General features: G+C 62.6%; 2 protein-coding genes across 4 annotated transcripts; one reads left to right on the top strand and one right to left on the bottom strand.

The window, feature by feature from the left end:
• Positions 1 to 323: 323 nt before the first annotated feature.
• Positions 324 to 2,765, bottom strand: PPP1R14B (protein phosphatase 1 regulatory inhibitor subunit 14B). The gene is made up of 4 exons (XM_027581115.1): positions 2,294 to 2,765; positions 1,096 to 1,179; positions 756 to 788; positions 324 to 660 (listed from the first exon to the last, which is right to left on the bottom strand). Exons 1-4 carry the CDS (start codon positions 2,549 to 2,551, stop codon positions 592 to 594), a joined length of 444 nt encoding a protein of 147 aa, XP_027436916.1. The 5' UTR covers positions 2,552 to 2,765; the 3' UTR covers positions 324 to 591.
• A 4,910-nt stretch (positions 2,766 to 7,675) lies between these two features.
• Positions 7,676 to 24,791, top strand: PLCB3 (phospholipase C beta 3). 3 transcript variants are annotated; one of them, XR_003517613.2, is made up of 33 exons: positions 7,676 to 7,896; positions 10,373 to 10,450; positions 10,713 to 10,781; positions 10,870 to 11,010; positions 11,254 to 11,333; positions 11,415 to 11,468; positions 11,557 to 11,632; positions 11,747 to 11,847; positions 12,364 to 12,530; positions 12,622 to 12,768; positions 13,708 to 13,948; positions 14,125 to 14,209; positions 14,294 to 14,480; positions 15,253 to 15,458; positions 16,300 to 16,396; positions 16,483 to 16,567; positions 16,862 to 16,986; positions 17,439 to 17,593; positions 17,687 to 17,848; positions 18,441 to 18,540; positions 18,631 to 18,735; positions 18,935 to 19,026; positions 20,283 to 20,436; positions 20,555 to 20,590; positions 20,685 to 20,877; positions 21,343 to 21,484; positions 21,576 to 21,652; positions 21,768 to 21,857; positions 21,964 to 22,021; positions 22,407 to 22,493; positions 22,580 to 22,799; positions 23,830 to 23,983; positions 24,568 to 24,791. XR_003517613.2 is itself a non-coding variant. In XM_027581117.2 (32 exons), the coding sequence occupies exons 1-31, from the start codon at positions 7,798 to 7,800 to the stop codon at positions 22,781 to 22,783; spliced, it is 3,693 nt and encodes a 1,230-aa protein (XP_027436918.1). In that variant the 5' UTR covers positions 7,676 to 7,797; the 3' UTR covers positions 22,784 to 22,799; positions 23,830 to 24,482. The 3 variants fall into 3 exon arrangements, 2 of the variants coding, with proteins under 2 accessions (XP_027436918.1, XP_027436917.1); XM_027581117.2 differs by lacking the exon at positions 24,568 to 24,791 and having other exon boundaries at positions 23,830 to 24,482; XM_027581116.2 differs by lacking the exons at positions 23,830 to 23,983; positions 24,568 to 24,791 and having other exon boundaries at positions 22,580 to 23,181.
• Positions 24,792 to 24,911: the final 120 nt, after the last annotated feature.

The following is a 24,911-nucleotide window of genomic DNA, read 5'->3' on the forward strand; positions in this document are numbered from 1 at the left end:
AGAACCCACAGCTTCAGGCGGTATACGCTCTCCCTTGGCACCACCCACCCCTCTTCTTTCTTGGCTGCAGAGGGCCTTGGGCGTGGGCTCAGTGACATGGGGATCATGATGGCCAGGCCCTAGGTAGCATGGTGTCCCCTGGCCTGCCAGCAGCAACACCACTTCCCCCAGCCCCCCAGCTCTTGGTCTGGGAGCCAGCACTGGGCTATCGCCATGGCTACATGGCCCTCAGGAAGGCCTGCGCTCACCTGGGAAGAAGCTGAGCTGACGGCAGTTCTAGAGCAGTGTGTCCCCCCTAAAAGAGACCAACTGAACCTGTGAGCTGCACCAAAGGCATATCCTAGCTTTATTAAAGGGCCGCGCCGCAGAGTCAATATAAAAACACAAAAAGTCCCATCAGTTTAATAACAATAAAAAACCCCAAAAATGGAAAACTGAGGGGGCAGGGAAGAGGCCCCTGGGCCAGGGGCACGGGGAGCCCTGCTCATGGCACCAGGCCTGGCCGCAGGGCCCCCTGGTATTGCTGTTGCTACGAGGTCGGGGGGCAGCGATTGTCCTGTGGGAGCCACCGTTCACCTGGGTCCAGGACCCTTACTTCTTCTGGGGTGTGCTCAGCTTCTGCATGCCCCGGATCTTGTCCAGCAGGCCAGAGATGAAGGCCTGAACAGAAGGGAGGATGTTAGGGAAACCAGACTCCAAGATGACAGACACCCAGGCTCCTCTCACACCAGCCTCTGGGGAAACCACTTACTTACCTCAGTGGGTTTGTAACAGTCAACCAGCAGCTCCTGGGGGCGGGGGGGAAGTATGGCTGTGAGTTCTATGGAACAGGGACCTAGAGTTCACCTGTACCCACTTCCAAGGGCCTGGGGCCACCCCAAGGCGCAGGCTATGCCACAGCCACTCAACAGCTAGGCAAGCACCATTAGCCCCATTTGATGGAGGCGGAAGCCGAGGCTCACCATCACAGAGCTGAATGACTAAAACCAAAGAAGGCCTAAATCCAGAGCCTTGCTTACCCAAGGGGCAGTGCCTCCAGCCCTCTCCTCCCTGATCCCCCTACCTGGCCCTGCTGTCTCCCAGCCCCTCTCTCACCTTGACCCTGGCAGCCCGGGTATCATCACTCTCCATGTCCAGGAGTTCGTCCACATCAATCTCCAACTCCGGGATCTCCTCCTCCTGGGGTGGGGGTGGGGGAGGAGGGAGAGACAAGGGCCTGAGTTGGGAGAGAGGGTGTGAGAGGGGCTCTGGCTGAGGCCCCTGCCCTACCGCAGGACGAGCCAGCCTTCCTCGCCCAGCAGACAGCGGCAGCTGTCCGAGGAAGAAAACAGATCAGGCCTGTGCCAAGGCAAAATGCCCAATGCGGGGGGGAGCTTCCTGTCCCTGCCAGTTGGGCACCGTGGGTGCCAGACAGGGCCAGACAGCTAGGGCTGGGGGACCCTGGGCTGAGAACCCTACAGATGTGTTGCCCCAACTTCCCGCCCCGCCCCCAGTCAGCGCACAGGTGGGGCCAGCTGTCTCAACTCCTCACAGCCCCTCCCCCTCCCCCTCCCCCAAACACCTGTCACAGCTTCCCAGGAGTGGGGAGGAAGTAAAGGGTGAGGGGTCAGTGGGAAGGACCCAGGCCTGGTAAGGGGGAAACAAAGAGCCTATGCTTTGCTGAGGGAGGGGGTGCCCGCCACCACTCTCCCCCCCCCGCCCCCCAGGAAGCGTCTATCCAGTCTGGAGCCAGCTGCATTCCAGGGCTGGTCTAGGGTAGGCAGCACAGGGCAAGCCCACTCCTCCACCCTGCCCCCCGGGGCCTGAGTCACCATTTGAGCAAGGAAGGAGTCATGGGGTGGAGAACCAGAACCCAGGGGACAGCTAGCCTGCCCCTACACCAAAATGGAGCTGCAGGCTGGCCCATTAGAACAGCCCAGACCCTTTACAATCCCACCAGACTTGCACCTTTTAACCAGTTTAGGTTAGAGGCACCAGGTAGACCTCCTTCCACTGCCAGCCCAGGCTAGCCTCCTGCCTCCTTCCCATGGCCCAGGCTATCCCTTGAGGCTTCTAGAAGACCCGAAGCTTGACCAGGGTAGTGACATGAGGGCGTCACGAGAGAGAAGGCAGGAGTGACTTAAGGTCAGACAAGAAAGAGCACACACTGGGGGCGGGGAGTATAGAAAGGGAGGGGAGCGCGCGGAAGCGGAGCGCCCACTGACTCCGGGTGACAGGCAGGCGCAAGGTGGGGTTCCCAAGCAGCCCGACCAGGGCACGACTTTAGGGTGTCGGCGCAGAGTAGGGGACACACCTGGCAGTCGTAGAGGCGAGTGAGCTGCTCCAGGATCCACTCCTCTAGGTTGAGGCGCTTCCGTAGCTCCTTGCGGTCGTACTTGACCGTGACCTTCCCTTGGCGCCTCACTGGGCCCTCGTCGTCCGCGCCGCCCGGGCCCTCGCCTGCAGCCCCAGGGGGGCTCTGAAAGTAGACGCGGGGCCCTGGGCCACCACTGCCGGGCCCGGGGGCCGGGGCCGCCAACGCCGCGCCCCCCGCGGGGCCGCTGTCCGCCATGGCGGCCGCCGGGGCCACGTGCGCGCGTCGGGCCCCTCCCTGCGCCGCCGCCTCCGGGACGCCCGCCGGCTGGCTCCGGGCCGCTGGTTCAGGTTAGCTCGCGGGCTCGGCTCCGCGCGGCTCCGCGGCGAGGGCGGCGGCGGGGGCGCCCGGGGGCAGCTGCAGCATGCGGAGCCCCCGGGCCTGGCCTGGCCGCGCCCCGCCCCCTCCCCGCCGATCCGCCCGCCCTTTGTCCCCCGCGGCCGCCGCCCGAGCCGCCGCCGCCGCCGCCGCCGCCGCCGCCGAAGCCGCTTTCTCTGTCTCGCTCGCTTCCCCCGCCCCCCGACCACACCCCCTTAAAGGGCCAGTCCCTCCGCAGGCCCCTCACTCCCACCCCGCCCCCGGGCAGGGGATAGGGGAGGGTCTAGTCGTCAGGGGTTTGGGCCTGGCTGTTTGATACCCCTTTTAACCTTTCTGCCTCAACCCTGGCAGAAACGCCCGGTTCTAGGCGCCCAGTACCGGGATTTGGGCTCCTGCCGGGATCCTAGTGTTCTGTCCTCACTGATGCAAAAACAGGGGTCATCTGGGAATGGAGGGGAGTGGGCAGTATGTGCAGGGCGAGGGTCTGGAAAGGAGACTTGGGAGCCCCTGAGGTCTGGGTCCAACGGTCCTTGGCCAGAGGAGGGCAAGCAGCCTCCTCCGCGTAGACCGACACGTGGACCAGGCTCCCAAGGGTGGAGGGGTGGAGAAAGGGGACAGGAGCTGCCCAGGTCCCCGGACGCCCTACTCGGCGAGGACACGCAACCCCCACGGTGGAGGCCCAGGGTAGGAGCGAGCGGAACGGCTCAACGGCCCGAAGGGCTAAACCCTAGGCTGCCACCGCCCCCAACCAAAATGGCGGCGGGGGACGGAATTATGGGAAATGTAGTTCTCGGAGTCTGGCCTGGCCTGGCCGCCCCTCCCCCTCAGCGGAGCCAGGGCGGGGAAGCGCAGAACTTGTTTGGGGCGCCCTCGTTCGGCTGGCTTCGACAGGGCGCGGCCAGCCGCGCCTCCACCCGCCCCCCCACTGCCCGCAACCTCTCTGTGTACAAAGAGGGAACTCAGAAGTAAAGAGCTGGGAAATGGGGGAGACGGTACCCCCGATAATAAAAATGATAATGACAGCTGACCCATAAAAAGCGTTCCTCGGGTCGGTTCCACACAGTCGGCTCCAGCTTGAGGCCACCTCATTCACTCTCCCACAGATCGTTGCCCTGCAGCGCCTTCTGTCCTTCAGCATTCACAGGCGCCTTACCTGGCTGGCCCCCCTCTCTCTGACAGACCGTGTTTCTCATTTCGGCACCCCGTGAGATCTTCCCTATCTCTGAATGGTCTCTCTCATTCATGGGATCTCTGTCTCTCCCTTCTAGACTGTGTGCTCCGTGGGGCCCTTGTTTACTGCTGATGCCCAACGTGCAGTGACCGGCTGGGCTTCAGACCCGCGTGTATGGAGCAGATGACCCTATTCTTGCTGAACTCCCAGTACCGGTGTCAGACTTGTAACCGTTGGCTGAACACGTGACTGAATGAAAGCATGAATGGCTTTTTTTGTGCCTAGCATTTCCTCGGACGCTCATGGCCAAGATTCAGTAAGAAAATACGTGGAAGGGTCAATGACAGTACCACAGAGGTCAGCTTGTGAACCCAGGCCTCCTGACACAAAGTCTCCACTCACCACCCCCCCATCCGCCCCTAGGAAGCACCCAACAAGGGCGTCTAGCCCCTCAGAGATGCTTCCACGGACGGCAGGCTCGCCCTCCGCAGTCCCAGGCTGAGTCTCAGCATCTGAGGGGCAGCAAGCCGTTCTGCCCCAGTCTCTCACAGACACCTTCTCTCTGGATGTCAGAGAAACCCACTGCAGCAGGCACGGTTCAGAGAGAGGCTGAGACCAGCCCAAGGTCACACAGCGGGTGCTGCAGCCAAACTCAAACCCAGCACTTTGAGCTTACCCTGTAGCTGGGAAAAAGAGACAATGAATGCAGAGGCTGGGAATGGTATGTGTTGCAGGACCAGCAAGGTGGGTTCTCCCTGAGGGGCCTGGGTTGGGGGCAGGCTCTCAGGGCGCATCTCATGCCTCCTCCCTCCCCACCCTTCTCCTGGTCTTATCCTCCTGTCAGCCAGCCTGGGGAGCTGGTGGAGGGCTGACCCTTGCTCTTGCAGATTAGGCAGCACCCATTCTTTCCACCAGGAGCCCCATCCCTGGCCTGGCCCCTGGCTCCCAGCCTGGCCTGTGGGAAGAGCAGTTTACCCGAGTCCAAATTCCCTACCACACCCCGTCTCACCCCACCTCACCCCACCAGGGCAGGTCTGCTCTCTGAACCACAGCGTTGATTCAGGCCTTAGGGGTGCTCATAGTTAAAAGGGGAGATAGGTATACCATAACTTGCTGTGGGAGTGGAGCCTATAGGCCATAAAGATCTAGGTCCCAGCCCCAGCTCTGCCTCCTCGATGCTGTGAGCCCTAGTGACGGCTTTCCTATCCCTCCTGCCCTGAGGGCTAGCGTGAAGGCCTCCTGTCGTGTCCAAATTTTGGGGTACCCCCGGGGGCAATCCGGGCGGGGTGGGGAGGAGCTGGGGATCTTCTTCCTGACACTCCCACTTTCCATCCCCACTGCTTCTGCTCGTTCAGTCCCTTGCCATGGCCACCCACCCTGAGAACAGTTAGTGCAGGTGGTCATGCTGGCCTGCAGCCTTGTGGGAGGCCGGGCTGCCCCGCACAGACCCTCGGAGTGGAAGAACTGCGTTCAAATCCTCGCTCTGCCCAGCACGTTGGGAGGCCATGGGCAAGTCGCTTACCTGCTCTGAGCCTCTTTCGGGGGGCTGATTCTTCCAAGCTCCGGTGGCTGGGGGCCGAGAGCTCGGTGCTGAGGGCCTACATCCCCGCCCTTGCTCTCCTGCCTAAACCCTCCTGGGACTGGAGTATGCGGCCGCCACCGTGCCTCATCTTGCAGGCCTCAGACTGTGGCCTCCCCAGCCCCACCCCCCCTGAGGTCCCAGCCCCCTCTCCACCAGAGTGCAGCTAAGGCTGCTTTTAGCACCTCTTTGAAGCAGAGGCCCTGGAGAGGGAGGGTCCCGTGGGCCAAGACCGCTCCCTTAATCGAGGGTAGAGGCGGAAAGGCTGCCTTCCTTCCACCATTACTGCTTGCCGAGAAACCCTATTACCATTACCAAGCCTGGAAGAAAGTGTCCAAGGAGGAAGGAGCCCTTTAATAGGGGCTACCCTGGCCTCAGAAGACATGGGGTGGGGGGTGGGGGGCGGGGAGAGGCTCAGGCTCAGGAAACAGGCTCCCATCCTGTTTGCCAAGGAGCTGCTGCCCAGCATATCTCAAGTATCCCTGTCCAAGGCCTAGAACCCTGGCTCTGGCCTGCTAACCCCGGCACTGGCTGGCAGGCTCCCTGCCCCAGAGCGGATCTGTGCCCTTTCCTCTTCCTCCCTGATGCCCCCGTCTGCTACCCACTCGTCATATGTCCAGCTGCCTGCAGCTAGGGGTCATCTTGTACCCATTTGTTTCTTTCATGCCCCCGCAATCTCCAGCTTCTGGACAAGGTGACTGAGGCACAGAGGGGCTGGGTTCTGCTGTAGACTTGAACCCATGCCTGGGGGAGCAGAGGCCGCCACTCTCCACCCTGCATGGCTCTGCCCAGTGAGATCTGGTGATCTCTGAATCTCTGAAGGGTATGGCTCTGCTCTTCTTCTGAGAGAGGATGAGGGAATCACACGTCCTGCCCCCCTTTCTCTGTCTCCTCAAGGGCAAGGAGTGGAGGCAGGATGAGCCAGCCTTCAAGTCAGAGGGTTAAAATCCTCCTACAAAGTTGCGTGACCTTGGGCAAGTCCCTTCCCCTCTCTGGGCCTCAAGTGTAAATAGTAATCCCACCCCACAGGGTCGCTGCCAAAGGCAAGGAGATTCCTTAGGTTAGAGTTGGTGTCCCACAAGGTGGGGATTTTGAGGATGGCCAGAGCCAGGCAGGGCCTCCCCTTAGGGGTCTGAGAGCCTGAGGCGAAGGGGCCTGCAGGGCCCGCTCCTCCTTGGCTGACCCCTCCTCCCCCAGAACCAGCTCTAGTCTCTTTCTGGGTTTCTAGGTGACTTGGCTGGCCCCTCTGGATGAGTTCTACTTTAAACCTACTGCTGCTACTGCCTCTGTATTGGGGGGGCTCCCACAGGGGCCCCCAGGCAGGAGCCCTCCCCCCCAGCCAAGCCCTGCGGGAGGGGCTGCAGCCCCCACCTATCCCAGTGCCCATGCGCCTTCCCCCCCTCCCATCCCTGGAGCGCCGATTTCAGGGCACCTGCTGTAGGCCAGGCACCGCAGAGCCCCTCCTCAACCCCCCTTGTCCGTGGACACCCGCGAGGCTTCTGAACCCTCTGGGCAAACGAGCAGAGCAGTTGTCTCCGTCACAGCGTTCAGTAGGAAGCCCCACAGGGACAGGGTCCAGGTTCAGTCATGGGGGTCTACAGAACAAGAAGGGGGCTGTTCTAGGGCTCACTCTGGAAGGTCAGGATGCTTAGGTCCTTAAAGGAGGCAGCAGGCGCCCGGCCTCCCCGGTCTAGGGACGGGGGAGGGGCGCCTGCCGGCAGGAGGCCCATTAGCGGTCTAAGTGCTCCCAGGGATGGGGGGGGGAACCGAGCTGCTGCAGGAGGGGGTGAGGCAAAGTGAGGGCGGGGGGGGGGGGGGAGGTGGGAGTGGCTTTTCCTGCACTCAGCTCAGTATTGCTGGAGGGTGGTGGGGGCAAGGCTCCGCTCCCCCGGCCCTAGCCTGGCCCTCGCCCCCGCCCCTCCGAAACCTAAGCCGGCTGACCCCCCTCCCAGTCTTCAGCAGCGCCCTCTACACCCAGTCCCTCTGGCTGCACCCTAACAACCACCCTGGCCCCAAGCTCTGTCCTCCAACCCAGGCAAGTCCGGATGAGCACCCCCAGCGAAGCGCCGGGGTCCAGGTTATACCCCTGCCCCATCCCCCCTCGGGCTGCAGTCGCCGCCCCGGCCGCCAGGGGGAGCCGCCGACACGGGGCGGGCGGGCCCGACGCGGGTGGGAGGGGGCGGTGCCGCTGCGGCCCCGCCCCCGCCCCGCCCCGCCCGGGCCCCGCCGATTCTCTGGTCTGTCCGGGACAGACTGGCGGGCGGGCGCTGACGCCGCGGGGCCGGAGCGGGCCGCGCGGGAGCGCGCGGAGGGAGCAGCGGCGCCGTCGGTCCTCGTCGGGGCTCCGAGGGTCCCCGACTCGTCCCTGGCCGGGCCATGGCGGGCGCCAGGCCCGGCGTCCACGCGCTGCAGCTGGAGCCGCCCACCGTGGTAGAGACCCTGAGGCGCGGGAGTAAGTTCATCAAATGGGACGAGGTAAGCGCGGGGGGCCCTCCGTTCCACCCAGTTCCTGGGACTCCCTCGTTCAAGCTCAGTCAGACGCCGGGGACCCCGACCCGAGCCTGGCCTGGCCACGGCGCCCCCCCACCCCGAAGCCACTCTGGCTGTGCTCCGGAAACTTGAGTCCCCAGTCGTGCCCGTAATGAAGACTTTGTCCCCCACCCCCAACCCCAGTCCATTCAGCTGTGTAAAATTTGGCTTTCCACTCTTTGGCCCGGAGACTTCGAACCCCAATGAATCCCGTTCCCCCCCCCCCACGTCTTTTCACTCGCCCTCTCCACCCCTCCCTGCCTGCCGGTCTAATTCTGGTTCCCCCAACCCTGGCCTGGTCCTCAGACCATTGCCTGACACTGGATCTGGCTGGAGGACCCTGGCTCCCAATCGGGCTCAGCGCACCCCCATTCTTCCTAGTGCCCTAGCCTGAACATTGTTCTCCATTCATCACTTTTTCACCCTATTCTTGCTGCACCCCTTTGCCCTGCTTCAGGAGCCCATCCCAGCTCTCTGCTCAGGAGGGAGCACCAAGTCACCCCCTAGTGGAGTCTTTGCCCCCCCAAGTTCCTCCAGCCCTGAGGAACTTTGCTCTCCACTTCTTAGCATCAGGGACTTTGAACCCCAATAAATCCTCGGCCCCCCCCCTTTCTACCTGCCCTGCCCCTGCTGCTTCCCAGATGCCCCGGCCCCCACCTGCGGCTCGCCGACCGGTCCTGCGCCCCACCCCCGTTTTCAGACCGCCCCCTCCTCTGCCCCCTGGGCCCCTCCTTCCCCAGGGCCTCCACCCGGCCTGCCTGAGCCTCCCCGCAGCTTTTTCCCAGTCAGGCCGGAGGCCTGGAAGACTCTGGGTTCCTTTCCGGCTGGGTGGGGCGGGTAGGCGTGGGAGCTGGGGGGAGGGGCTGGGGGCGTGGCCTGAGGTAGCAGGTGTGCCTTAGAGGGGTGCCTGGGAGCTCCAGGGACCGGGGAGACCCCTCCCCCCCAGTCCTGCGTGCAGGGAAAAGTTTCTCCTTTTCCTTCCAGTGTGATAAACCCAAATAAGGAAGTGGGAACTGGGAGAGGGCCCTGGGGGTGGGGTGGGGGTTGCTGACTGGGACTTAGGGCTAAGGGGGGGGGGGGCCTGGGCTGTTTTTGAAGGCAAGACACTGGGGGAGGGGCAGGGGAAGGCCCTGGGGTCCGTACCCACAGAACTCCCCTCTCCTCACACTACTGGGGGACCTGAGCCACAGGGCAGGGTTGGGAATCCCAGGGAGGGGCTGAGGATGGGTGTCAGCACAGTGAGGTGGGGAGGCCCAGTCACCCCCAAAGGTCCAAGGCCTCCTGGCCTTTATGAAAAAAGATGGGCGGGGCTGGTGCAGTCCCCAATTCTCCAGAAAAGGAAACTGAGTCTGGAAAGTGGAGACTAATCCCAGTCCCCACAGTGGAGTTACAGCTAAGGCCAGGAGCTGGGAGCCTAGCAGGGGTCCTGTTTCCTTCCTTCCTGGGCCTCTGGACTCTGGAGCCGTACTGCTTGCGAGCAAATTCTAGGGCCTCCTCTTGACCTTAAGCAAGCCACACAGCCTCCCTGTGCCTCAGGCTCCTCATCTGTTAAATGGGAAGAACAATAGCACATACTTCATAAGATTGTTAGGAGGACTGAGTGAGCTCCTAGAGGGCCACTGGCCCTGATGACCACCCCCCTCCCCCCGGCCTTCGGCTGCTGGTCCTGAGTCACACAGGGGTGGCCCTGGGAGTGTGCCAGCAACCAGATCCTCCTCAGAAAATAGGGCTGGCATACCCTTCCCTGCCCTCCTGCCAGCTGCAGGGCTGTTTGAGGGAAGACAGAATTAACTGTCCAGTCCCAAGGGCAGGGTGAGTCCCCTTCTGGTGGGATTCAGTCTCTATTCTGTTAGGTGGGGTGAGCCGCAAGGCTGAGGCTCCCATTGGGTGCAGTGCGGGGTGGGGGGGGGTCATGGGCTTTGAGGCCGATGTCAGGGCTGACTGGTTGTCATGGGGCCCTGAGGGACACACGAGCTGTAGAAGTCAGACTTCCGAACCCTCTGCTTTCATGCTGTAAATATTCTCAAGGGGGTTTCAGGGTGCTCCAACTCTGGGGAGGCCTCCCCAAGGAGGTGGGTCAGATTTCATGGGTCGAGAAGGAAGGAAAGAAAGGCTATCCTAGCAAAGGAACAACAATGCAAAAGCCGGTGGAGGGGAAAGATAGTGGTCCCTGTGACTGAGCCTTAGGGTCAGATACAGGCGAAGCCAGGAGGGGCATTGGGACCCCAAGTGTCATGCCAGGGGCAATTGTGTGAGCCTCATCCTGAGGACCGTAGGGGAACCCCGAACGACCTGTGGGCTAGATGAGGCTTCATCTTCGCTCACCAGGAGCACTGGGGTGGATGGCCTGAGGGAGCCCAGAGCCCAAGCCTGGCCCACGGCCCTCGCTCTCTAACCCCCTGCCGTCCCGTTCTGTCCCCAGGAGGCCTCCAGTCGGAACCTGGTAACCCTGCGTGTGGACTCCAATGGCTTCTTTCTGTACTGGACCGGACCCAACATGGTGAGGGCGGGCAGTGGTACAGCTTGCTCAGGTCCAGGGCCCCTGGCCCAGACCCTCGAACCCCTCCCACCCGCCCCGAGGCTGAGGCCCAGCTGCTGGCTGATGGCTCCCACGGCTCCCTGGACAGGAAGTGCTAAGGGCGGGGGCTGAGGCTGGGGCTACAGCAGGGGGTGGCCACTGCCTGGCCTGGGTGGAGATCTTGGGGGCCCCTGGTTCTTGCCCCATAGCCTCTCCGACCTACCCTGGCATCTGGTTTCCCCAGGAGGTGGACACACTGGACATCAGTTCCATCCGGGACACACGGACGGGGCGTTATGCCCGCCTGCCCAAGGTGAGTGGTAGGGTCCCGAACTAAGAATGGGAGTAAGGCCTTGGGGGACGGGGACAGGCCTCTTTACCCCTGGCTTTCAACCCCTCAGGACCCCAAGATCCGGGAGGTGCTGGGCTTCGGGGGCCCCGACGCCCGGCTGGAGGAGAAGTTAATGACGGTGGTGGCTGGGCCAGACCCGGTGAATACGACATTCTTGAACTTCATGGCCGTGCAGGATGACACAGCCAAGGTGGGCTGGGGCCTAAGGGTCGGCCCTGGGGAGCCACCACCTCACTTGCCGCGCCAGCCATCACTTAGCGTCTGCCGCGCACTAGGCTGTTCTCTGCTCCTCTTTCTAATCGTCCTCTGACAAAGCAGTATTTAAGCACTTCCTGTGGATCATACCTGATTCTGAGTGTGGTCTGGGGCTGGGCCAACTCCTCTGTTCCCCGTTTACCACCTCCCAGCCTCACCCCGTCTCCCGACCCCTCAGGTCTGGACCGAGGAGCTGTTCAAGCTGGCCATGAACATCCTGGCTCAGAACGCCTCCCGGAACACCTTCCTGCGAAAAGCGTGAGTCCCGGGCCTACCTGCGGGCTGTCGGGGGCTGGGGTGGCCATGCCCAGCGTGTGACCCTTTGGCCTGCCTCCCCAGATACACAAAGCTGAAGCTGCAGGTGAACCAGGATGGACGGATCCCGGTGAAGAAGTGAGTACCCTTTCCCTAAGCACCTTCTCTCCTGCCCCCACCTGGGTGACCTTCGCCCCCATGACTCTGACCCCTCTCACCTGCTCAGTATCCTCAAGATGTTTTCAGCAGATAAAAAGCGAGTAGAGACTGCACTGGAATCCTGTGGCCTCAATTTCAACCGGGTGAGGAGGCAGGGGCAACATAGGGAGGGTGTCACGGTGGGGGCCTAGTCTTTTGGGGCTAACTGCCCCTGGGTTCTCACGCCACGCTTCTGCCCTCCCCTCCGCCCCCCCCAGAGTGAGTCCATCCGGCCTGACGAGTTTTCCTTGGAAATCTTTGAGCGGTTCCTGAATAAGTTGTGTCTGCGGCCGGACATTGACAAGATCCTGCTGGAGATGTGAGCAGGGCTGGGCCCACCTCCTAGCCCCCAGTGCTCTGTGTGTGGCCTCTGCTGGCATTCCCTTCCAGCACAGTGAGGGGAAACAGAGCTTTCGGGGGTCCCGGGGGGCTGGGGCCATGCTGTGAACTGCTCTGTACTGACCCTTTGCTGGGGTTACTTGTATCAGCCTACGCCAGGGTGGGGGGGGCGAGCGGCTGGATGTGCTATGGGACTTGCCTGAGCTCATAGAGCCGAGTGACCACTGGAGCTGAGTTTGGGTCCAGGGTCCGAAAGCAGGCCTAGCAAGCCAAACCCTTGGTGGCTTCCAAAGCCCTTGCTAATGCCAATGCCAGCACCTCGTGGTTAGGAAAGTGGATGGGAAAACTGAGGCCCAGAGTGGGCAGCCATTTGCCCAAGTCCCAGCCAGCAGGTGCTAGAGCCAGGCACCCACCTGCTGACTCCTGCTCTCAGGGTGAGGGCGTGGAGCAGGGGCTGGTGAGGCTCCAGCCTGACCCAGCTTCCTACCTGGTCTAGAGGCGCCAAGGGCAAGCCATACCTGACGCTGGAGCAGCTCATGGACTTCATCAACCAGAAGCAACGGGACCCGAGGCTCAACGAAGTGCTGTACCCACCCTTGCGCCCCTCCCAGGCCCGGCTGCTCATTGAGAAGTATGAGCCCAACCAGCAGTTCCTGGAGCGAGGTGAGCCAGTGGGGATCCCGTCAGAGGCGGGGCGGGGGGGTGGCAGCAGGAGGAGCCCCAGCTGAGCTTGCTGACCCCACCCATCCCCCAGACCAGATGTCCATGGAGGGCTTCAGCCGCTACCTGGGAGGTGAGGAGAATGGCATCCTGCCCCTGGAGGCCCTGGATCTGAGCGCAGACATGACCCAGCCGCTCAGCGCCTACTTCATCAACTCCTCACACAACACCTATCTCACAGGTGAGCGAGCCCCCCTTGGGCAGCTGGGGTGCTGGCCTCCGTGCCCTCTGCCCTTTGCCCCTTCCATAGCCTCCCTCCTTTTGGGGTGGCCAGTGCTAGGGATGCACGCGAGGAACAGGCAGCCTACCCTGGGGAGGAGCGGGGCTTCTCTGCACGGGCGCCTTTCCTGGATGGTCTGGAAGGAGCCCTGAAGGCCGGGAGCAGGACACTCCTTGGTGCTCCTCAGCGGGAAGGAGGCCAGAGGCAGGGCGGGTGTTGGGGCAGGTAGAGGTGAGAGGGGGTGAGAAAAGGAGGCAGGGCCAGACCAGCGCGTGGAAGAAATTTGGATTTATCCTAAGTGGGCAGGAAAGGCTTTCTGGAGGGTGTTAATCAGGGGACGTGATGAGACCTGATATGTTTTGGGAAGAATGACAAGCCAGGTGCTCTGCAGAGATTGGATGGGAGGCAGGGAAGGGCCTGCCGTCCCCAGGCAGGAGGTGATGGAGGCCGGTGCGGGGCAGCGGCAGGCGGTGGAAGGAGGAGAGGGAGTTGAGGGGCCCTGGGGGTGTTGGGGACAACTCCCCCCTTCAGGCCAGTAGCTGGGGGGGCGGGGGGCAGCGGGTGTTTATCCACGAGAGGGTGAGCCCTGGAGGAGGAACCAGTCATCAGCCAGCGCCGCTGGATGCTGACTCTGCCCAGCTTGGACGCGTGCCAAGGGCTGGGTGGCGGGCCCAGGGCCCGGCCCTGGGGGATTGCAGGAGAGATGGTGCTGGTTCCACAGTGAATTAAGGAGTGATCAAGGGCTGGCCAGACAGCGTGCCAGGGCCGGGCTGGGCTGCCACAGGGGCCTCTGCGTCTCCAGCGTGGCTGGTTTCAGCACAGGCCTGGGGAGGAGGGCGAGGAGCCAGGCTGGCCGGGCGGCTCTGGTGATGTCTGAGGTCTGAGGGTCACTGTACCCAGCGGGGCAGCTGGCCGGAACCTCGTCGGTGGAGATGTACCGGCAGGCGCTGCTGTGGGGCTGCCGCTGCGTGGAGCTGGACGTGTGGAAAGGGCGGCCGCCTGAGGAGGAGCCCTTCATCACCCACGGTTTCACCATGACCACGGAGGTGCCGCTGCGGGATGTGCTCGAGGCCATCGCGGAGACCGCCTTCAAGACCTCGCCCTACCCCGTCATCCTCTCCTTCGAGAACCACGTGGACTCGTGAGTGGGCCCCTGACCCGGGGGACCCCACCCCATCGGCCCAGAGGCAGCTGTCCCACCATGGCACTGTCCGACTGTTCCTGTGACCTCTGACCCTGCAGGCCTTTGATCTACCCTGGGGACATCAGCCTTACAGCCCCCCTCCCCACCTCTGACCTTTGACCTTGGCCCCACAGGGCAAAGCAGCAGGCCAAGATGGCCGAGTACTGCCGGTCCATCTTTGGGGACGCGCTGCTCATCGACCCGCTGGACAAGTACCCGGTAGGAGGGCTTGGAGCTGTGGCAGGGCGGGGTGGGGGGGTGTGAGGGCACCCCGGCAGGCCCTGACCTGCCTGTGCCCACCAGCTGGCCGCAGGCGTCCCCCTGCCCAGCCCCCAGGACCTGATGGGCCGCATCCTGGTAAAGAACAAGAAGCGACACCAGCCCAGCACTGGTGTCCCCAACAGCTCTGTGCGCAAGCGGCCGCTGGAGCAGAGCAACTCGGCCCTGAGCGAGGGCTCTGCTGCCACTGAGCCCTCCTCACCTCAGCTCGGTACGGCCCTGGCCCAGCCTTCGACCCTGATCCTGACCCTGAGCTCTCACCTCACTGAGCCCCACCACCCTGGCGACCCTCCTTCTGTTCCCAACCTGCCCTCCCTCCTCACCAAGCCTCTCAGCTGAGGAGGGGACCTCTGACCCCCGGCCCCAGGCACTGACCTCGTTGAACTACACCCCGACTGGATTGGGTTCCATCCAATTCCTGATACCCCAACCTCAGCTTCCCACCTCACAGCCGGATTATGACTGAATTCTGACCTCTGGCCTCAGTGAGCTACATCCTCATGCTGTGGCTGTGACCCTCAGACCTCTGACCCTTGTCCTGTGACCCCCACTGAGCCTCTCTACCCAAATGGTTATAATTTTAGCTAACCCTTGACCTCTCACCTTATTGAAGTCCCCGACCCCTGACCGCTCACCCCACTAAGCCTCCTCATTGGGTGTGGCTCTGATGGACCCCTGACTTGGAACCCCTCTGTGTCATCCTTTACCCCCACTGCCAAGGCAGCTGGACCCCAGATCCTGGCTTCTCACCCTTCTGAGCCAGCCTACCTATCTCTCTGATGGGTATAACTTTGGACCCTGACCCGAGACCCCTGTGCACTACTACTGGGTTTAATACCATCCAACTCGTGACCTCTGCCCCCTTCCCGAGCCACCCTGCCCTGAGGTGACCCCTCGACTTCCCCACTGAGTCACCTCTACAACCCCTCCTGGCTCCCGAGTGTCTGTTTTGTCCTGACCCCCTGTGGCCCCATCCTCTGCAGGGTCCCTCAGCTCTGACAGCTGCCCGGGCCTGAGCAATGGGGAAGAGGTGGGCCTGGAGAAGCCCAACCTGGAGCCTCGGAAGTCTCTGGGCGAGGACGGGCTACAGCGGGGCCCTTATGCTCTTGGACCTGCTGACCGTGAGGATGAGGAGGAAGATGAAGAAGAGGAAGAACAGACAGATCCTAAAAAGCCGACCACAGATGAGGTCAGCCCTGTAGGCAGGAAGAGGCAGAGGGAAAATGGCTTAATTACCCAGGCGTCTGCTGAGCACCTACTGTGTGCTGGGTCTGGCCATGATCAGATGCTAGCCTGTTGTTCTGGAGTCCACAGGGGGCGTGTGTATAGAGCGGGGAGAAGGGATCTGAGGTAAACAGTTATGGAGGCAAATGAAATTATGCCCGTGACTGGGCTGGGGTGGGGCGAGTTAGGGTGTAGAATTGGGGGGAAGTAGGGGAGACTGACTGGGCAGGGAGGTTGGGCAACTGGACTTGAGCCAGAGGAACACCATGTGCAAAGACCCTGTGGCAGGACTGGAGAGTACAGGAAGGGGCAGTGTAAGACAAGGGAGTGTTGGGTTCTGAGGAGTGGAGGTGATGGAAAAGGTGGATCCATGAGGTCAGGTTTGGGAGGGGCCTGGAGTGAGGAAGGGTGTGGGCAGGGGTGGCCAAGTTCAGCACTGCAGGTGTTGAGGTCAGGGCTCTTGGTGGGCCACTGAGAGGAGATGGCAGCATGGTGGGTTAGAAATAATGGCTCATCTGCTTGGGAATCATTGAGTCCCTGGGATTGGGTGAGGAGTTCCAGCTTCCGAGGATCAGGGAGGCAGGAGGCAAAGGAGGAAGGTGGGGTCCAGGGCAAGGCCCCAGAGGGGATGGAACCAGGACTGACAGGCCGGAGGGGCTGGGGCCCTTGCTGAGAGCCCCTGGGCAGTGTGATTGCAGAGGTGGGCAGAGGGTCAGCACCCCATTCCTGACAGGGGGCAGGTGAGGGAACTTCCAACTGATGGCTGGGGGGCATGGCACTGCTGACCCTTCGTCTGGGGGCCACAGGGCACTGCCAGCAGTGAGGTCAATGCCACCGAGGAAATGTCAACACTCGTCAACTACATCGAGCCCGTCAAGTTCAAGTCATTTGAGGCTGCTCGAAGTGAGTGGGGTAGGAGATGGTGGGAACAGGAGCCAGCCCAGCCTTTCCAGGCCTGACCCCCGCCCCCACTCCCCCCCCCCCCCCAGAAAGGAACAAATGCTTCGAGATGTCATCCTTCGTGGAAACCAAGGCCATGGAGCAACTGACCAAGAGCCCCATGGAGTTTGTGGAGTATCCTTCCACACTGCCAGGGCTGGCCGACCAGGATGGGGGTGCTCAGAGGCCGGCCCAGACGTTCTGACCCCACTTCCGCCACCCACACAGGGTCCTGACCCTCGAGCACCCTGGTCTGGGCTTGGGGCTAGCCTCGGAAACTGCTCAGGGACAGGGCCGAGAGGCAGGGGGCTAGAGGGGCAGCTAGAGCAAAGGCTGGGAAGTGGGTTCACAGGAGCGGAGCATGGGCCTGGCGTGCCGGCCAGGAGGCGGGGGCCAGTACACGGCGTGGCCCCTGACCGCCAACCTCAGATACAATAAACAGCAGCTCAGCCGCATCTACCCCAAGGGCACCCGCGTGGACTCGTCCAACTACATGCCCCAGCTCTTCTGGAACGTCGGCTGCCAGCTTGTTGCACTCAACTTCCAGACCCTGGGTGAGCACTAGCCTGCCTCGACTCCCTGGCCTCCAACCTCACTGACTTCTGCTCGGTGACCCTGCCCGTGTTGTCTGAAGGGACCTCTGACTAATCCCAAAGTAGCCCATTCCACCGTCAGGCCCCTCAGGTGTTGACATGTTCCTCCTGGCAGTCTCAGACGTGGGATGGGGTGGGGGTGGGGGGACGCTGATCCTCCAGACCAGCTCTCGGGATGAGAGCAGCTGAGGTGGAACCGGGACAGGAAAACCAAGGCCTGGGCAAACCCCACCTCCTGACCTTGGCTGACCCTAGACCTTTCCCCATGTCTGATCTTTCCTGAGTCTGGACCCTTGATCCCATTTGATCTGACCCTAATGCCCCCTGATCCTCCCTCTACATTGAACTGTCCTTCCTGCCTCCTCACCCTATTGGCCTTGCTGGTCCTCGGCCTCCCCCTGTCACCCCCCCAGATGTGGCGATGCAACTCAACGCAGGCGTGTTCGAGTACAACGGGCGCAGTGGCTACCTGCTCAAGCCCGAGTTCATGCGGCGGCCAGACAAGTCCTTCGATCCCTTCACTGAGGTCATCGTGGACGGCATCGTGGCCAATGCCTTGCGGGTCAAGGTGGAGCCAGGGAGCAGGGACGGCTCTGGCGGGGTGTCCTGGGGGTGGGACTCTGGGCAATTGCCTCACTGTTCTGCCACCCCCCTCCCCCAGGTGATCTCGGGGCAGTTCCTTTCCGACAGGAAGGTGGGCATCTACGTGGAGGTGGACATGTTCGGCCTCCCCGTGGACACGCGGCGCAAGTACCGCACTCGGACCTCCCAAGGGAACTCCTTCAATCCCGTGTGGGACGAGGAGCCCTTTGACTTCCCCAAGGTGAGCCTGGCGCCCGTGCCTGCCCTGCAGCAAGCAGGCACGCGGGTAGTGGTCAGGGGTCGGAGGCAGGGTGCCGAGGGACCTCAAGCCTGGGCCTGTCACCTCCAGGCCCCTTGTAGGCCCTGCCTGTGCCAGGGTCGGGCTCGGGCTCCTTGCCCTCTGGAGGCTTCGAGAAGAGAACAGCAAGGTGAGACAGCAGGAGGGCCCACAGCCCCTGTGAGGAGTGGGTGCAGCCCACCCCATCTCCCAGGCAGGAAGGACCCGTCTGTGCTCACAGGCGCAAGCTCACACCGGCTCGTCCTGGCCTCCCGAATGGACTGGACCTCTGCGCCCCAGACCCAGGGCTCCCAGTCCAGTTCCTAAGCTGGCAAGGCCTGAACCTGTCCTGTCAAGAGTGGTGCCTGGAGGGCTCTGCCCGTTCTCCTCACCACTGGCTGAGCGGCAGTGCTGACGGACGGTCGGTCATTGGCTCAGCTGGTTGGAGGGTCTGCTCGGAGCGCTGGCCTCAGTGGCGGTGGTCCGCTGTGACTCAGTGGACACTGCGGCCATGGGTGGGTCAGCTGCGAGGCTCAGCACCGGTCTGGGCCCTCAGGTGGTGCTGCCCACACTGGCTTCGCTGCGCATTGCGGCCTTTGAGGAGGGCGGCAAGTTTGTGGGGCATCGGATTCTGCCCGTCTCGGCCATCCGCTCAGGTGAGGCCATCTGGGCTCTGGGAAGCACAGGGGCAGTGGGGGGCGGGGGGGCTAGTGGGGCCCAGCCACCTTGCCGTCCCATCCTCACAGGGTACCACTACATCTGTCTGCGGAACGAGGCCAACCAGCCGCTTTGCCTGCCAGCCCTGCTCATCTACACCGAAGCCTCCGACTACATCCCTGACGACCACCAGGGTGAGCTGGGGGGGGCGTGGGGGTGGGGGGGATGCAGGCCAGGCGGGGTAGGGGACAGGGGCGCCAACCGGGTCAGCTGTTAGGGGGCTAAACAGACCTGAGGGTGGGTTCTGTGGTCCTTCCACGGAACCAGAACAGTGGGGACGGTGTGGCCTTGGGGCTTGTGTCTCTGAAACCCTTGTCCTCTGCCCCCACCCAGACTATGCCGAGGCCCTGATCAACCCCATCAAGCACGTTAGCCTGATGGACCAGAGGGCCAAGCAGTTGGCCGCCCTCATTGGGGAGAGCGAGGTGAGCCAGGGCAGGTCAGGGGCGGGTCGGGGGAGCAGGCTCAGGCTGACCTGGACCCTGGGGGCTGCTGGGGGGGTGGGGGGGGTGCGGTGAGGGCTGATCTCCGGGCCAGGTCCTGGTGAAGCACCCCGCAGCCTTCTCCACTCTCCTCTGCCTGCACTGTCCCGTCCCAGTCCCAGCTGGTGCTCCGGCCCCGCTCCGTGAGTTGGGCTGTTCACTGCCTTACTGCAGATGCCAACCTGATGCATTTACCCACACTCTCTGCTTGGAGGGCTGGTTCCCCTTTCTGGCTTCTCTCATCCAGACCAGATAATAAAGCCAAGTGAGTGCCGCGTGCCAGATCTCTGCCTGGCCGGGTGGGAGCTCTTTTCACCCACTCAACTCATATAATCCCCCCCATACCACCTGAGTTTGGTCCTGCCACCCCAGTGTAGACATGGGAACACTGAGGCTCTCCAGCTGGACCTCCAACCCTCAGCTCTGCTCCGACACTGGCATGATGTGGGGCTCTGGTCTCTCTGACTCAGTGGGCTCAGCAGCCCAGGGTTACTGTCCACATGTTAAGGATGTGGGAACTACCCCTTTTGTCTGTGAGAGGCTTTCAGGACAGACCTGGGCTGGCATTCCTCCAATGGCAACAGGGTCAAAGTTGAAGTGCAGGGTTCAGCTGCTTCACCAAAGCAGTTGGAAGCCACAGAAGCTTTTAAAACCTGGTGTCCTGGGAGCCAGAAGCCGGGCAGTGGCTTCTGTGGGGAGGGGTCGGGAGCAGAGCCTTCCCCGTGCGTCCAGACCCGGTCCCACGGGGCCTGTGGCAGGCGGAGAGAGCGGCTGCTTGGAGCTGTTAGCGGGAGAGGCTAGTGCCCACTCTGTGGTCACTTCCTTCGTTGATTTAATCAGGAGCCAAGCAGCGAGGAAGATGAGCAGCTATGGGCAAGGGTGGAGGGGGACTCGGAGAGGGGAGGACATTTGGGGTGGGGCCAAGGCTTTCCTGAACAATCTGCAAATTTCCCGAGCACACGCAATGGGGCCTGGCGTCCGAGAGACACGATCTCACGTTACCTTTCCACACCCCACGTGGAAAAGGGGTTTCGAAATTTGAGATCTCTTATTTCTCTCATAGTTGTTCCAACAGCCCCATGTGATAGACGAGGAACCCAGGCCAGAGGGGCTGAGGGGAGGCCAACTGGGGGCACTGTGGAGCCCCGGGAGGTTAGAATAGCATTTCTGGAAAGAGCCTTCTGCTTTCTCCCCGTCAGGCTCAGGCCGGCCCAGAGACCTGCCAGGAGACTCAGCCTCAGCAGCTGGGGTCCCAGCTGACCCCAAACCCCACACCCAGCCCACTGGACACCTCCCCGCGCCGGCCCCCAGGCCCTGCCACGTCCCCTACCAGCCCCTCCCTCAGCAGCCCAGGTAAGGGGCGGCCAGGGTGGGTTGGGGGATGGGGAGCGGGTTGGGGGATGGGGGGGGGCGTGGGGGTAGCTCTGCTGTGCCCCTCCCCGCCCCTCACAGCCCTGCCTCCTCTCTCCAGGGCAGCGGGACGACCTCATCGCCAGTATCCTCTCAGGTGCGGGGCGGGGCTGCCCTGGAGGGGAGTGGGGTGCTCCTGTGGGCTGGCCTGCGCCCGCCCCCACCCAGCCCACCTTTGCTCTGTTGTTCAGAGGTGGCCCCGGTCCCGCTGGACGAGCTCCGAGGCCACAAGGCGCTGGTGAAGCTCCGGAGCCGGCAGGAGCGAGAGATGCGGGAGCTGCACAAGAAGCACCAGCGGAAGGCCATGGCCCTCACACGCCGGCTGCTCGATGGCCTGGCCCAGGCCCGGGCGGAGAGCAGGTGCCACCAGCGGCCGGGCGTCCTGTGAGTGTCCCGCCTGCCTGCGCGCCCGTGGGCGGTGTGTCCTGGGGTGACTACGGGGGTGTGTGCGCCTGTGGGGGTTTTCACTGGGGGCCCCAGGGGGGGGGTGCTGGGCATGGCAGGATGGCCAGGGGCTGCCCCTTGACCGCCGGGGAGTCAAGGTTTGGTGCAAGGAAGATCGAGGAACCTTCCACGTGGGCCCCACCCTCTGCCAGGGAGCCGCGCCTCGGTTGAAGTCCCCCACGAGCAGCCTGTATTCCCAGAGACTGTTGCCGCGACAGGCTCCCAGCATTCGTTCGCACAGAGCTAATGGGCCTGGTTGTTGGCCTCACAGACTCTAACCCCCATCCCCTTGCCCCCGGGCTGGTGTCTGCCATTGCCTATTGGGATCTGCTCTGTCCTCCACTGCCCTCCCAGCCCAAGTCCAGGTGACAACTTGAGGATCACCCAGAGGGGTTCTTCCTACAGAGGCGGGGAGAACGAGAAGGAGGAAGAGGAGGAGGTGAAGCGGTATCAAGAGTTCCAGAAGAGACAGGTGCAGAGTCTGCTGGAGCTGAGGGAGGCCCAGGCGGATACAGAGGCTGAGCGGAGGCTGGAGCACCTGAGACAGGTGAGGTGGGCGTGTGGCAGCAAGGGACAGCCTGCCTCCCGGACAGAGCTGGCATCAGCCTGGGTCACCTGTTGGCCACCTGTGTCCGCAGGCTCAGCAGCGGCTCAGGGAGATTGTCCTGGATGCTCACACTACTCAGTTCAAGAGGCTGAAGGAGATGAACGAGAGGTGAAGGCAAAGGATCTTGTGGGGGGTGGGGCAGGGGACTCCCTGGTGCTCGGAGGAGAGGAGAGCCCCCGGACCTGCCATTGACCCTTTCTCCGCCCCCACTTGGCTCTTCCAGGGAGAAGAAGGAACTGCAGAAGATTCTGGACAGGAAGCGCCACAACAGTATTTCAGAGGCCAAGACAAGGGAGAAACATAAGAAGGAGGCGTAAGGGCCCTGGGGCCGGGAGCCGCTGGAGGGCTGGCAGCTGCTGGGGGCAGGGGGCTGCTGGGGGCCGGGCACCGAGCCCCCCCCCCTTCCTCTCTCCCTGCAGGGAACTGACAGAGATTAACCGTCGGCACATCACCGAGTCTGTCAACTCCATCCGTCGGGTGAGTGAGGCTCAGGTGCCACCCTGGCCCCAGCCCACCCCTCTCTTCCTTCAGTCATGAGAAACTTGTCTCCTCAGTGCCTGGCCTGTGTGTGGCTATGTTGCCCTAGAGGGACTTCTAGAGCCTTTTCCTCGGGGCCCTCTCTGGCCCTGATGTATCCAGAGCTACCCGTCTACAACAGTGTCCCATTGGCTTTGGAGTCTCTGGGTCCGGAACCTTTGCTCTAAGGGTCACCTCAGACCCCTGCCCCCCCCACCCCCCAGTCCTGGGAGCCTGCCCCTGCCTGACCTCCGTGCGCAGCCAGAGCCCGAGGGCCCTCCCCGCCCCTCCCTTAGAGACCCTCGGGCCCGACCCCAGCCCTCCCCCTCCCCCCGCCCCCCTGCAGCTGGAGGAGGCCCAGAAGCAGCGGCATGAGCGCCTCGTGGCCGGGCAGCAGCAGGCCCTCCAGCAGCTGGTAGAAGAGGAGCCCAAGGTGAGGCCTGGGGGGAGGCAGGCAGCGGGCGGGCAGAGCGCCAGGTGGCCGGGCTTCGTCTGTGTCATTCCCTCCTCCTCCCTCAGCTGCTGGCCCAGCTAGCCCAGGAGTGTCAGGAGCAGCGGGCGAGGCTGCCCCAGGAGATCCGCCGGAGCCTGCTGGGCGAGACGCCGGAGGGGCTGGGGGACGGGCATCTGGTGGCCTGTGCCAGCAACGGGCACGCACCTGGGAGCGGTGGGCACCTGTCTGGCGCTGACTCGGAGAGCCAAGAGGAGAACACCAAGCTCTGAACTGGCTGAGCAAGAGGTGGCCGCCGCATGGGTGCTGGGAGGGCAGGAAGCTAAGACACTAATGCTTTTTTTTTTTTTTTTTAACTTTTTATCTTTAGAAATTTTATTTTTTTAAACTGGGGCAAGCACCCCACACTAACTCCCTTCTTTCACCCTCCTGGGGCCCCATTTGTCTCCAGCCCCTCCTTCCTGCCTTCAGTCCTAAGGAAGGTGCTGGGTCACTGTGGGCCGTAAGGGTTTCGCCCTCCCATGATACCCGCGGCCCGGAGTGGGAGCTGTCTCCCTCACTTCCCCGGGGAACACTGGCAGAGACTTTGAGCTCTGGGAAGTAGGGGGTCACATGCTTTCTCTATTCTTTGGGAATTTTTTTTTACATGAATAAAAGTGGATTTCAGGGACCCTGTGTGCAGTGTGGTTTGGGGTGGGGGGCGGTTCTGCAGAGGACCCTGGGCCTGGCTCTGCCGCTCTCCTGGGGCTTTGGTTTCCTCATCTATAAAGCGGGCTGGTGGGCATTGTGGGGTTGAGGTCAGGCCCTCAGCGGAGGGCTGCTGGGTTTCAACCCTGAGACCTCCTTGCCTGGGTCTTTGCAGATCTTCCCCATGACCTGACATCCAGTGGCCTCCCCCAGGCTTTCCCGCCTTTATGCCCTCTGTCCCTGACCCATCGCTTCTGCCCCCCCCACTCCCATTTCTTTTCTCCCTCGTGGGCTCTTCTTGTCCTCCCTTCACAGAGGCTCAGGCCTGTGCATCAGGAAGCCTTCCCTGCCCCCCCTTCCTGTCGCCTGATAATGACCCAAGCGCCCAGCATCTTCCGCCAAGGCTGCTCTGGGCCCCTCGCAGGCAGTTGACTCTAATCGGGGATGGACCTGGTCCACTCAGAACCTGTCCACCATCAGGGGCCCCGGGCTCTCAGTGATACAAATTGGGGGGGGGGCCTGGTAGTGACCCCTGGGAGAAGGGAAGCTGACCGTCACAGACGCTCACAGGGACCAGGAGACCCAGCATCCCCCTCATCCCTGTGAGGGAGACGTTATGCCTGTTTTACAGATGAGGAAACTGAGGCCCAGAGCAGAAGTCACATGTGCCAGGCCACAGCTAAGTCAAGATGTCCTGACCTGGAGGCAGGGCGGGCCTGGACCCTCTATGACAGACTGTCTTCGGCCTCGGGACAGCGTGGAGTGGCAGAGACCCCGCAGCGAGGGTGCGGCTAGGTTCTGCCACAGGGTCAGGCTGGCACTTCTTCAAGGCCTCTCCCAGCTTCCTGGCGCTTCCCCGGCTGACTGCCTCCCTCCTCCGGAGGAAGGCAGCCTCTTATCTGGGCTTATCTCCTGCCAATTGAGTGTTTTCATTCTTTGTTTTTGCTGCAGCCTCAGGCAAACAGATAGGGTGGGGAGGCGACAGAGCAAGGGCTTCCAGAGCTGGCCCTTCCCAGGGCTGGGGGCCTCTCCCCTTTGCCCTGCTCCCTCAGGGTTAATACCATTGTCCAAACCCTCCCCGCGTCTGTGGTCAGGCCTGGTCCTGTCCCCAAATTGGCGTACTCTATTCTGTGGCCAGGCCCCTCAGCCACCAAGGCCTATCTTCCTGATTTGGCTTGCCTCTACACACAGAAACACTCCATGTCAGTCCCTGGGTCCTAAAGGCCCGGCTAAACTCCAAACGCCCCCCTATGACATTCCAACCCCCTCAGAATCCTGGCCTCTTCTGCCCCCCCCCCCCCATCCTTCCATGGGTCCACTTTTTTCTCTACGGGGAATGACCGCTCCCTCCTCCATCTCTCTCTTCAAGGCCCAGCGCTAACTCACCTCCTCCCTGAAGCCCTCCCGGACTTCCCCTTGCCGGAGGGAGCCGCCCTCACCCCGGTTCTGAGTCCCTGTTACAGCACTCAGCTCGCGGTAACTCCACTCTAAGAGGCTGGTTCTCCCCCGGCCGCCAGGAAGCTTCTGACGGCAGAGCTGTGGCGTAATTCATCTCTGTGTACCCGGTACCAAGCGCTGGCCGGTCTATAGGGGGCGCCAATAAATCTTTCTGGAATTGAGCTCCGAGCTCTGCTCCCAGGTCCTGGTGAAGATTCTCAGTTCCCTAGTGACCAGTCCAGTCACAGCCCTGGGCCCAGCCTTCCGTCGCCCCGT

Source organism: Zalophus californianus, chromosome 11, assembly GCF_009762305.2.
Source record: "Zalophus californianus isolate mZalCal1 chromosome 11, mZalCal1.pri.v2, whole genome shotgun sequence".
Classification (NCBI taxonomy): Eukaryota; Metazoa; Chordata; class Mammalia; order Carnivora; family Otariidae; genus Zalophus; species Zalophus californianus.